At 43.6% G+C, this 12,421-nt stretch overlaps 1 protein-coding gene across 2 annotated transcripts in view; it reads right to left on the reverse strand.

Moving 5' to 3' along the window:
- SGK1 (serum/glucocorticoid regulated kinase 1) overlaps positions 1–8,437 on the reverse strand; it is a 108,251-nt gene extending 99,814 nt beyond the window's left edge. The window contains exons 1-3 of one of the 2 annotated variants that reach the window (XM_070223926.1): positions 8,003–8,393; positions 7,833–7,920; positions 6,889–7,349 (exon numbers count right to left, since the gene is read on the reverse strand). In XM_070223926.1, the coding sequence (XP_070080027.1) occupies positions 6,889–6,957 (69 nt within the window). In that variant the 5' untranslated portion in view covers positions 6,958–7,349; positions 7,833–7,920; positions 8,003–8,393. Of the gene's footprint in view, positions 1–6,888; positions 7,350–7,832; positions 7,921–8,002 lie in introns of both variants that reach the window. The other variant, XM_070223928.1, reaches the window with a different exon arrangement.
- Positions 8,438–12,421: the final 3,984 nt, after the last annotated feature.

The raw sequence follows: 12,421 nt of genomic DNA on the forward strand, positions 1-12,421 counted from the left end.
CTAGGAAGGGAAAAGAGATCAAGGTGACCCCAATGCTATAAAAATAGCCGAGTGGACTCTTTCCTGAAAAAAGTCACAGCAGGCTCTGGAAAGCAATTACAGTGCTATTTTGGCATCTTGCTCTACCAAGAGCGAGATCTCCTACGGCGTTGGTTGCTTCTTCATCTTCATTTCTCTTTGCTGTGTATACTTATGAAATCATTTTAGGATGCCGAGAAGAAATAGGTGTGAGAGTAAACAAACTGTAATAGTAATCCTTTCTCCAAATGCCGAGCAGCTGCAGAAGGAAGCCGAAGCGGCCACTAACTTGCCTTGCTGTCTGCTCGTCTTCTTGTCCTCCTCCTGCTCCTCTCCTCTTTCTCCCACACATAATCTTCACATTTGCTGGCCTGACCTTGCGGTCTGCCAAAGAAAGCTAGCCACTTGCTGGGCACACATGCCCTTAGACCAAGGACCAGGGTGGGTCACTGCAACTGTCCTTCTCATTTCTGGGCTGGAAGGATGCACCAAGACTAAGGGCTGTGGCAGCTGGCTTTCCCAAAGGGTAGGATGCAGGTCTCCTGAGAGGTCATGCATACTCCTTCAGCTAAGGTCCTGTGAGGAAACTGTTCGCCCTGTGAACTTAACTTTCTTAAACCCCAAGGAAGGGATCGAAGTCTTCCTCCCCTCGCTGGGGAAGAGCCAAGGATTCCAGGCTCAGCCATGCTGACAAGCTGGGACCAGGAAACAGCATCCCACTGGTCAGGCAGGAGTCTCCTTCTCTGCCAATGTGAAAATGGTGATATTTACTATTTAACTTTTTGGACTTACTTCTAAAAAATTAACTTGTGTGCATTAAAAAAGTCACACTTTAAAAATATGCCTGCACAACATTTCCTCCAGTGAGCGATCCTCAGCACCACCTAAATTACTGATTAAACTTTTCTATTGATCCAATTCCCATACCGTTCTTCCTCTTATGCTTTTATAGTCAGAAATCTCCATGTGGAGACATGCGTTTCAATGGCTCCCCACCCCCCATTTTAGATTTGCTTTATCTCGTTAAGCATTAACAGATCATTAAATATGGGTGAGCTCAGATAGATTTCTTTATTTCAGTGTTATATACGGCACTGGCACTTCAGCATCAGTTCTTCGAAAAATGGAACTTTCAAGGAACTCTGTTACATTTTCCATCCAAAATATTTCCCGCAGCAGAGCGAGAAGCTAACGCTCACAGGCTTTCTTGAGAGCTGCCGGATTGCATCAACGTCTACCCCATGAGGCCCACTCCTCACGGCATTCTGTGTCCTGAAGAGGAACCCCCCACAGCCCAGCCCAGCCCAGCCCACCACACACCCCCCCCACCAGGCCAAACCCTTGAAGATTCACCGGTCAACGTGGCAAAAGCATCTTGACTTCAAACTTTTCTTTACTCTCAGTGGCTTCTAAGACCACATTGAAAAATGAGGAAAAATAATAATTGGAAAGACGTTTTTAGGATTCTAGATGGGAGAATGCATAACGCAGAACTGTATAGTGTTGAAGTCAGTGATTTAAATCAATATAAAATAAAAAGAGATTAGTGAGTCATTACTAACAAGAAAAGCATTATAGAAAAGAAGTTGTGGTGTGGACATTGAACCAGCAGACAGGCTGAGGTCAAAGTTCCCTAAGTACCTGCCAGCTACTAAGGGTAGTGACAACTTGTCCTTGACCAGATTTAAGGTATTTTTCTAAGTCTTCATTTATCCCAGTCCAAACAGAGAGAGAACTAAAATACATTAGATTCCTAAGCCATTAATCTGTTTCAAGAAAGAAGGGGGAGGAGGATAAGATGATGACTTAGGGACCAGTTACTATAACGATTCGCTCATTCATTTTCTTCATACTTTCGTTTAACAGGCGTGGTCTGACTAGTAGGGGATGAAGTGAGTGAGGTAATGGGTTCTAGTCCCTCAGAACTTCCCGCCCTGTGGGAGCTCCGGGTGAGCGAGCAGACCTATGGTGCAGCAGGACTGGGCCAGGTGCTGCGCTGCTGGAGACACACAGGAGGGACTGAGATGGCTCACGTTTTAGCTAATTCCAAAGAAAGCACAGTAGAAGCCATTGGAGCCTCCACCATGGTTCCAGGAAGTAGGATCAAATACATCCTGGAGAAATCTAAGACAGACATCTGATTTGTTGGAAAGCCTGCAGGAGTCATTTGGAAAATGTAACTGCACAGCTGTAGCGAAAACCCCCACATAGTCCTCTCTGGGTGGTTTCCAGAGGGGACAGCCGCCCCTGCGGCAGAGTCAGCACCGCAGCAGCTCACTGCAGTGATGCAAATGGCAAGACTGGTGGTGCCAAAGCTGACCGCCGGGGTTGGAATTCTGGCTACACCTCTTCCCAGCACTGGTGATCTTGGGACAGTCACTTAAGCTCTCTGACCCACAGTTTCCTTGGCTGTAAGATGGGCATAATGGAGTGACTGTGAGGATTACACTAGTAAAGTGCTTTGAACAGCGCCTGACCCTTAAGAACTCTAAATACTTCAGAAATGCCAGCCCTCTGAGAAGACGTGGAGGGTTTCACACAAGGACCTTTGTTGTCATTCCAATTCAGATGCTGTAAGCAGACATAAAAGAACCGTAAAGGGAGATAAAATGTAAAGGGATGCTGTACGGAACCATTGTGGAGAGTAACCACTTCAGAGGAGCTTAACTTCATTTCTCAGCTCTGCTAGCGTAAATGCCACAACGGGGCTGGAAACCTGGGCTCTGTCGTTGTCATTTTTAGAGAGAGGAGGAAGCAGAGGCAGTCAGGCCTTTCCCTCGCCCTCTGATCACACTGGACTGTTTCATGTCAACAACCAGGATGGACCGTGGTTAAGGATACGGGCTCTGGAGCCAGGTCTTGACCCAAACCCTGACTAATGAGCTGCATGATTCAGGGCTAGTTCCTCCACCTCAGCATGCTTCAGTTTCTCCATCTGTGAAATCAGGACTACAGTAGTGTCTGCCTTTGGGTTTTTGTGTGAAAATTTAAATATGCATTATACTTAAGCTCTTTAGAAGAGGGCCGAGCAATGTTAGTGCCATATAACTGACAGATCTTATAAAATGTATTACTGTTAAAGAACAATACAAAGAATTGTTCAAATGCACAAAGCCATGAAATACTGAGGCAAGACAGAGATGCCTTAGCACCTCTTGTTTAGCTCTCTGAAGACAAGAACTGGAGTTTACTCTTACTTTTTTTGTTAAAAAGAAGAATGAACAAGGCATGACGTGCTGGACTGGTCTGAGAGCAAAGCCCGCTAGATCTGGAAGTGGACTCACCTGTCAGGGGGGTTTCGCCCCATTCTCATTGGAGCAGGCGACTCATCTCACAGGCACTCAGTGTCCTCAGCTTTGAAACAGGGAGGACAATGAGAGCATTGCTAAGGTTCATTCCAAATCCAAAATTCTGTAAGGCTCGACATTTGAAGTTTTACCAAAGGTAATGTAATTACGGCTATAGAAGCCTTTTTTACCCACCTAGTGTATTTCCAAAAAGGATTATCAAGTTGAAGACAATGTCATTTGTTTGTGTTTTCTGAGTCACAAAGCAAAAAACTGAACCAAGAGCAAATCTTTAAATCCGTGAAAATGGATTATCTTTAGCACAATTGATAACTTTTAAAGCTCTTGGATTGTGAGACTAAAACTGATAAGGACATTTTTCCATTCATCTTAAATGAATTTTTAGCGACTCTAAGAATAAAACTTAATCCACAGACATCTGATGCTGACTTAGAAGGCAGAACTCATGAGCTCTGCTCAGCAATTCTCCACTAAATGAAATTAAGCTGATTTAGTTGAGCTTTTAAAACATTAGGGTGGAAAGCATAAGTCCAAAGGATTTGGGGGAACTCTCCCAGGACTGCCTTTCTTCAGACTGTGCTCCTGGAAGCTGGCTCTCCCGGAGGAGCTGTCACTCTCACCACTGAGGGCTGGAAGGGGCTGTGAAGCTGGGCTGCATTCCTAGGTTTGACGAATTGGGGAGTGGTGTAACGATTTCACTTGGGAAGAAAAAGATTCTGTTGTAGGAAAAAAGGGAAGGAGGGTGATTTGAAATAAAAACTCTGCATTAAGAATTCAGGCTTTGGATCAAAGAAAGTTTAAATTTTAGCTCTACTACTCTTTAGCTCTGTGACCTTGGGCTGGTTGGTTAATCTCTCTAAACCACATTTTCCACATTTAATAATTTTCTGACTTCCTAGGGTCACTGTGAGTATTAAATGAGATAATACATGGAAAGTTCTAGGCCCGTAACATCTAGAACACAGTCACACCGGATGAATGGGGGTCGCGCTTACTCTCCTGAATGAATGATGGGTTGATAATCTGCACTGTCTCTTGGCCAGCTTTTTATGCTCCCTTTGGAATCTCTCAGAGGCACAAGAAGCGCTATTTAAGCTTTCTGACATCAAAATTTGGGTCCAAACCTCAGTCTTTTTAGTGAGCCCTAAAAAACCTTCGGGTTTTTCCCAAGATCTATTCATGGTCTCATGTGGGCTCTGGACAAAGCTTCACTTTGTAAGACTATCCAGCTAGGTTAAAAATGAAATATGCAGAAATGTGTGGAACTTCCACAATAGAATATAGGAAAAATGGATGATTCTTAGCTGGAAACAAAGGCATTCTAATATATGAATGTGCATGTAAATGCATAGGAAAGCTCTGGAATGTACAGACACCACCATGGTAACATCAGCTCCCTCTGGGGAAGGAGGAAGACAGGGGAAGAGGCGGCATTTACCTCGGTATTGTCTTAATGTTTTACACATTTATGTACGAATGAGTTATGTAATTAAAAACCAAAACCAAACAAATCAAGAAGCAAAACCCAAAGCAAAGTAGTGGTGCAAACTGAAGAGAACTTTCAGAACTTGTGGATGGAACCAGAAGACAGGAATCAAGGAGTTTACCCCAGGGCTGACCATGACTTGGCACTAAGTCACATTCTGCTGAGTCTGTTGTCCTTGAGGAGTAAGGCAGGCAGGGGAGGACTTCTGAGCCTATCTCCAGCCATGGCTGGACCCACGGGAAGCTGCCTGCCAGCTATCTCTGGGTAAACTCCTCTTCTCAGCAAGTCCTCAGATAAGACATCAGTACCCTGGCTAGCTCTTTGCAAAAGTCAAGGTCTACAGAGGCGCCAGCTGAGATTTGGTGAACTATGCTTTTAAGCAAAAAGAAAGCAGATGGTAAATGAGTGTACCTATGACTACATTTCCATAGCAAAGAAAATAAGAGACAATTTAAAAGAAATCTACTCTGACGGCTACTTGTTTGATTAAAAGATCCCTGACCGAGGAGTTTTAAAATATCATTCTCACCCCTCTCCCCCCAATACTTCCAAATAAATAAATTAATTAAAGGAGAGTAAAGAGTTTAAGTACTGAATTATGGGCTACAGCATTTTTTATTAGTGAAACATTTGTTTACTGTTGGAAATGATACCATTGGAAATTGGAAGTTTTCACAAAGGGCCCTTTCCTTGGAAAGAGATATTTTGCCTACAGGGAAAACTAAGAAAGCTCGCAGAGCTCTGAGAAGTTGCACTGACTTGCTTTGACTCAGCTGGCAGTCTCCCCGAGAGAGGCCTCGCCCGGTGCCCCGGGTTCCATGAACAGCAGCCAGGATAGAGCGGTCTTGCTTTGGTCTTAATGCAAATGTTTGGCCCATGGACTTTAGGGAGATTTTGCTATACTGATGAGAACTCTGTCAAAGGCCCCCTGGCTGGGCCTGACATGCTGTTCCTGGCCCTGCTCCTCAGCCTCCTCAGCTTGTGGCTCGGTGCAGGGCGCTAGTCCAGCCCAGCATGAAGTTCCCTGTGTTCTGCTGGTAGGTTAAGTGAAGGAGCAGCTCAGAAAGGACCTGAATGAAAGGAAGGAAGAATGAATGGAGAGAGCCATTTTGAGGAAATTGCCCAAGGGTATTAAAGAGGTGGGAGGGGGCAGCTGGAGGCTGGAGGAAGCTTCTGTTGCTTAAGAAACTCTCGCCAAGAGTGTCAGTCATCAGTGGCTTAATAACCACTCATTTCTTCCCTCCTACTTGTGTATAAATTTGCAGATTTACGCAGACCACCAGTGTAACCGCTCCAATGAACTGAGTTGATTGTGAAACATGCAGAAAAGGAAAATCTGTTTTTGCTCATTTATAAGCAATGTAACATTAATACCATAAATAGAACAAGCAATTTAAGAAATCAAGGTGTACAGCAGCATACATAACCCCATATTATCACTCAGATTTAGACCACCCACTGCTCTCTCTTTCTGAAAGAAAGGTGGCCATAGCAAGCAAAATTGAGGCAACTGGAAAGAGAGGAATTAAAACGCAGGATTCCGTCATTTCTGTAAAAGGTCATTCTAGTCCTTGGCTATTTTTACCATCGAGAGAGACTCAGCAAGTTACTGGCTGAATGGATTTGGGAAGCTAGCAGCGGCCGCTCCTGACAGTGAAGACGGTAATGCAGCCCTTAAGGCTGTGTGAATGAAAGGTGTGGAAAAGTTGAACCTTTCAAGGATGAGAGAGAGCTGGAATTAGTCCGCGACTAAATTACTAGCCATAACTGTACTCAGACCAGTTCTCCTTGAAACTGCCTGTAATCTTGTGGTTTTGATTGAGGAATGCCCTTTCCAACTCAAACGCTCTTCAGCCAGCCCAGCCCAACCCCCTCCTCGCAAAGCCACTCTTCCTAGGCGCCCCCACCCACATGTTTGCATCAAGGCAGGTGTATGTCTCAGCTGGACCACTGCTTCAGAAGCCGGCTTTCATTCAGGGCTCCGGCTACCAAACCTTAGGCTTACCTCCCCCAAGCAGTCAAAAGCATTGCAGAGAAGAGCAGAAAACAAAAGAAACAAACAAAACCTGTCCTTACCCGCTTCTTAAAAAATTGGAAGGCTGAGCATTTCTTGACCGGGAATCCATTCATGTCTTTGTTTACCATTATTCCACGGTAGGGAGTTCACGGTTAGAAATCCAGGCTGGCCACCGCCGGCTTAGCGCATCTGGTTCCCGGGGTCCCTCTTGGAGACGGTTCACGAATACGGAGCAGGACGAAGACTCTGGCGGGGCTCAGGTCTTCACTCACAGATTCTGCAGCACCGGCCACTGCAGCAACCTCTCCTCACTTTCAGATGTCCCCGGCAGTGACTTTTCTCCTTCCATCACTGCTCCCAAACACAGGCATCACCGCCATAGGACCCTGGGATGCAGCGGATTCCGGGGAGATGCTGCCGAGCGACGGGGAGAAGGGCACCCCCTGCGCGCCCCCAGCTACCTGGCCGCGCTGCGGAGGGTGCGCCGCCGAGCTCTGCTCAGGTGATGCGCTTCTGGAGGCTGCTCGAGAGACAAGAGAGCTGTTTTTTGATTGTGCAAGTTCCAGTGGGAGCTGTAGTTAAGCAGCTGAGAGAAGGAGTAAGAAAGAGCAGAATCCAGAGGGAGGGAGAGAGGGAGATCCGCGCCAGAAAGGCAGAGGGAGAGAGAAGGCGATGCTGGAAGACGCAGCGATTCATGAATATCTGAGCAGCGATGGAGAGCCCGCACCAGCTCAGGACGCACTGAAAGGCGGTTGACTCCCCTTGGAGGGGGGGGACTTTAATAGCTTTTTTCTTTTCTTTTTGCTGTTAGGACCATTTAAATCAGAGTTTCACAGAAGATGCAGACCGTTTTTATTGCATGCTCATTGAAATTCTTTTGCTATGTATTCCTGAAAAAAAGCCTCTTGATGGAAATTTAATCAAATTTATTCCCAATCTGTCCAAATGTGGAGAAAAATGAAATGAAGTGCAAGCATAGGTACAACAAAAGACCGTCTCTCACATGTAGAGATCTTCCAGCATCCTCTCCTTACTTGTCATAAAATAGTGGGCAGCAGTGAAGGTAATGGTGTCTTTTTCACTAAAGAAGCCTGTGAAACAAGAACACAATGGAAATATATGAAGTGTTTTACACAAAAAACAGAAAGAGCATTACCAAAAAGTATTACTGACCTGGTTTAATGCAGAGGAAGGACTCTCAGTGAAGAAGAGATGAAAGCTTTCTTCCTACCAAGGGAAAATCTCCCCCAGATTCCTTACTCTTGTTAGTCTTTGCACATTAAATTCCTTTAAGAAAGGCATTTAATTTGTGTGTGGCCTATTTTTCCATTTTTACTCTTTAATGTTGATATTTTATGGAGATTTAAAAAAATCAGAGTGGATAGCTCAATGGACCCAGCAAAGAAATAAACTTGGCATCTAACAGAGTCCTGCTGGGACATCGGTGGGTGGCTTTCTGCCAGTCGCCTGACCCCCGTGCCTCTCAGACAGTGCCTCATCCATCGGGTGGAGGATCACTCAGTCATGCCTTCACTCATTCATTTTGTTAGTCATTCCCTTGTTTGCTGTGTCATTCCACTTATCCATCCAATCACATCCAAATGGGGCAAGTGTCCTCAGGATGGAGATCCTTTTCATGGTCACCAGAGGGAATGTAATCAACAAATGAGGGAAAACACAATGTGTAACTGATAAAAGGGAAACCCAGCTCCTTGAAAACAATACATCTAACACTATTAAAATATTTATATGACAGTCTCTGGCAAGAAGAGAAAACACAAGTTAACTGGGGAAAAGGTATGCTGCTTTCATCGAATTGGAGTATAAATCTCTACAGTTGGACCAGGTTTTTTGGGGAATAACAATGAAATCTTTGCTAACTGTTTCGAGATTTCGAAAAATGCAACACAACCAAATGATGGCATTGTGACGGAGGGAAAATAAACCTTTCACTTTGGAGAGCTGAGTTAAGTTGTCCAAGATGCAAGGATACATTATATAATCTACAACATCGATGGGACTTGTGGTTCTTCTAAAGAGTTCCTTTAAAATTCTGGTGATTCCGAGAGACTTTTTGAGGATGGTGGAAATGTTCTCTATCACAATTACGGTGGTGGTTATACGACTATGCACTTGTCAAAACTCATCAAACTTTGCATATGAAAAAGGAAAGTTTTGCTGTATATAAATTATAGTCTAACAAGCCTGATTAAAATAATCATGGCCATTCAAATTCTTTCCTGTTCCTTACCTTGCCTCTCCCCTAAAAGTATTTTCACAGATATTTATTGAGTTTGAGTGATAAGAGAGGAGTGGCTCTCTAAGTGTTTGGTGGGAAGGGGGCACTAGGGCCTTGATTCCACTTGGCCTGGCGTGCATACTGGTTTTAAGTACTGTGTTTATTTTGTATGAAGAGGGGATGGTTAACAGAAGCTGAGGGAGAGGAGGAGGAGACAAAGTCAAATCCCCTCCCTCCTTTCCACCCTGGGCCACCCAGTAGAGATGCCGCACTGTCACCTAGTTGATGGCAGATCCTATGGAAGGTTCTGTGAATACAAACACCAATAGTTTCATCACTAAGGAAGTCACGGCTTCGTGGAGAAACCCACACTGTAGCAGGAATGAAGTGTGTGTGTGTATATATATATATATGCATTAGCTCCTACTCGGCTTGGGTGAGTTAGGGTGGCTGGGAAGGAGGCCCAGGAAGTTTTCTTCAAAGGGGTGATGTCAGTGCAGGGTGTTAGAGAATGAGTAGAGGTCAGCCGGCTGATGGGAGAGAAGCACAGGGCAGGGCCTCTGACCACATCACCTAGTGCCTGACTTTGGACTGCATTCTGGTCACTGCGATAGAAGAGAAGTGTGCTAAGTACACTGTGCTGGCTCCTCCTCTGGGAAAAGAAAGCAGCTCTCGTCCACTCCTACCTCTGTTTTCTTAAATGTTTTCTTAAATGAAGCTGCCTGCAGCTGGGCCCTGAGTGGCCGCTGTCTACTGAATGTCTCCTTTGCCAGGCGTGTATACTTACAAAGGAGCACAGGCTCCTGCTCATAATAAAAGGGAAATAACCCCCAGACTCTTATAACATCCTGGCCTCTACAACATCCTGTTTGCACATTAAACTTGCTTTAATTAAATTAATTCTCACTGAACATGCTTATTCATTTTCGTAGTCCCAGCACAGAGTGGAGAGCCTGAGCCAGACAATGCCCTCAGTGAATGGTTTTCAAATAAACTAAACAAAAAATGATGCTAAGCTAACATCAGTGACCTTGGCGCTGGATCATTTATAGGAATTGTTAAATACCTTTGAGGTGTCTAAACCGTTAAGTAAACTCCCGCCATAACCAATGTGCTGAGCTCTGGTCAGAGCAAATGACCTCAGTCCTCGGGGCTGGCCCCGTGGCTGAGTGGTTAAGTTCGCGCGCTCCACTGCAGGCGGCCCAGTGTTTCGTTGGTTCGAATCCTGGGCGCGGACATGGCACTGCTCATCAAACCACGCTGAGGCAGCGTCCCACATGCCACAACTAGAAGGACCCACAACAAAGAATATACAACTATGTACTGGGGGGCTTTGGGGAGAAAAAGGAAAAATAAAATCTTTAAAAAAAAAAAAAAAATGACCTCAGTCCTCACGGTTTCTTCTCTAAGCCTCAATGACATTGCTATCCTGGGATGACACATCTTTTTTTTCCCAAAACCCCTGGTGTTCAAAAGAATCCCTTGAACCTCTATTTGCTTTTTTTTTGTAGTATTTTCACTTTTCCTCCCAAGAATGATGTTTGAACTATAACACAAAGAATAAAATAACTAACCAGGTAGGACTGACTACCAGTACATACAGGAAGTGGAGAGAGTGCTGTGTTGATCCGGAAGTTCTGATCACTAACCTCCCTTCTCCAACTGTGTGAGCTTGAATAAATCTCTTCCACTCCCTGAGCCTCAGTTTCCTCATCTATAAAATAACAATAGTAAAATGCATCCCATCGACCTCATCAGGCGATTGTCAGCACCAAATTATACATGAAAGGGCTTTGCAAAACAATGAGTAACTCTCCTCTGTTGGTTAAAGCCGTGGTACTGTTTAGAAAGGTGGTCTTTCCACAGATTAAACTGTTTTTGTGTGATACACTTAGTTGTTGAATGGAATGTGATTTTTTTTTTCTATAGCAACCTGGAAAACATAAAAGATAACAAACAATAAAATATCCGTCTAGTGACAAATGTCCCTAAGGAAAAAGGGACACAAATAGACCACGTCATGAGAAATGTTTTGCATTCCTCTTTGGCCAGGATGACTTGATCATATGCTTAAAACTCCGGCCACGGGGATAGTGATGTATGTAATTAGGAATTAGGAAAGCCCACTGGGGATTCTGGGTTTGTTTTTGTACATGTGAAAGACTTTTTTTTTTTAAATTAGAATCCTTTGGTTTCACCAAATTAGATTTCTTTTCATTTAATTCATGCATGCATCAAAGAAAAATTACAAAAGAAAAACCAAACCTCAAATATCATTTATTATATTTTTTATTTGAGAGAAAGAATTATGTACAAACAAAAAGAATCAATACCGAATAGATTCCTGGAATTTTGTAGAAAACATGCAAGTAGCGATGGGCTGTCCTTTCTTATGTGGACAAGACATTAAGTGAGGATGAAGTGCTTGGTTCTCGCAATTTGTTTCCATTCTCACTGTGTTAAAAAACGTCAGGTAATTTATAGACGTACAGCTCCCTTACAGAGTCAGTATGTATCAACTATGTTCTTCTAATTGGCAAAAAAGTCAGAAAGGATCTCCAGTGTTACCTGATTTGACACTATTTATGGACTGCCAAGTATGTGACGCTCACATTTATAAGAGAACCAACCAGTAAGAAGATCTGTGTTTGTCTTGGCAAATCTTGCCTACTGATGGTATTTAATTCATATTTAAGGCTTTCAATTTTTTCCCCGGGATATGGTTTCAGTCAGATCACCAAACACACTGGACTTTTATTTTTCTCTATTACTTGAAATATTTTTAGGTAGAACTGCAGAATTTAGTTCCTTAGTTTATGAGAAGCTGTAGCAGCTGATTAAAAATTCATGCCTCCTCCCCATCTCTCTCTGTCACTTGCATTTTACCTGGGCCACTCACCCACACTGGCACACCCCTTCCCCCACACTTTTCTCTTTGTTTCTTCTCTCATTGGTTCTGGATAATAAAATGTTACCAAATCTATTTATGACATAGCTGCTTCTGATACAAAGGCATAAAGAAATCCTCTTTTTTCTGGCAACGTGACATGTAGCCCAAGGGGACAAATCAATTTGTTAGTAATTGCTCATTTGAATATTAGTGATAATTCATTCAACATAAACAGTGAATTTTACAGCTCTCCCAGATTTCACATTTATGCATTTATTTCTATTCCTTTGTTTAAATTATACAAGGGATTTAAAATCTGCAAAGATTGTTTGTTTTAAAGAAAATGTGTTTCTCCAAGCTCCCTTTTGACCTGACTGTCCTTATTATAGTGACCTTTTGTCTCCTCCGTCAGGGTATTTTCAATGTTGTAGCAAGACTTTGTTACTGTGTAGCTGGCATTGAT

Source organism: Equus caballus, chromosome 10 (genome assembly GCF_041296265.1).
Source record: "Equus caballus isolate H_3958 breed thoroughbred chromosome 10, TB-T2T, whole genome shotgun sequence".
In the NCBI taxonomy this organism is placed as follows: Eukaryota; Metazoa; Chordata; class Mammalia; order Perissodactyla; family Equidae; genus Equus; species Equus caballus.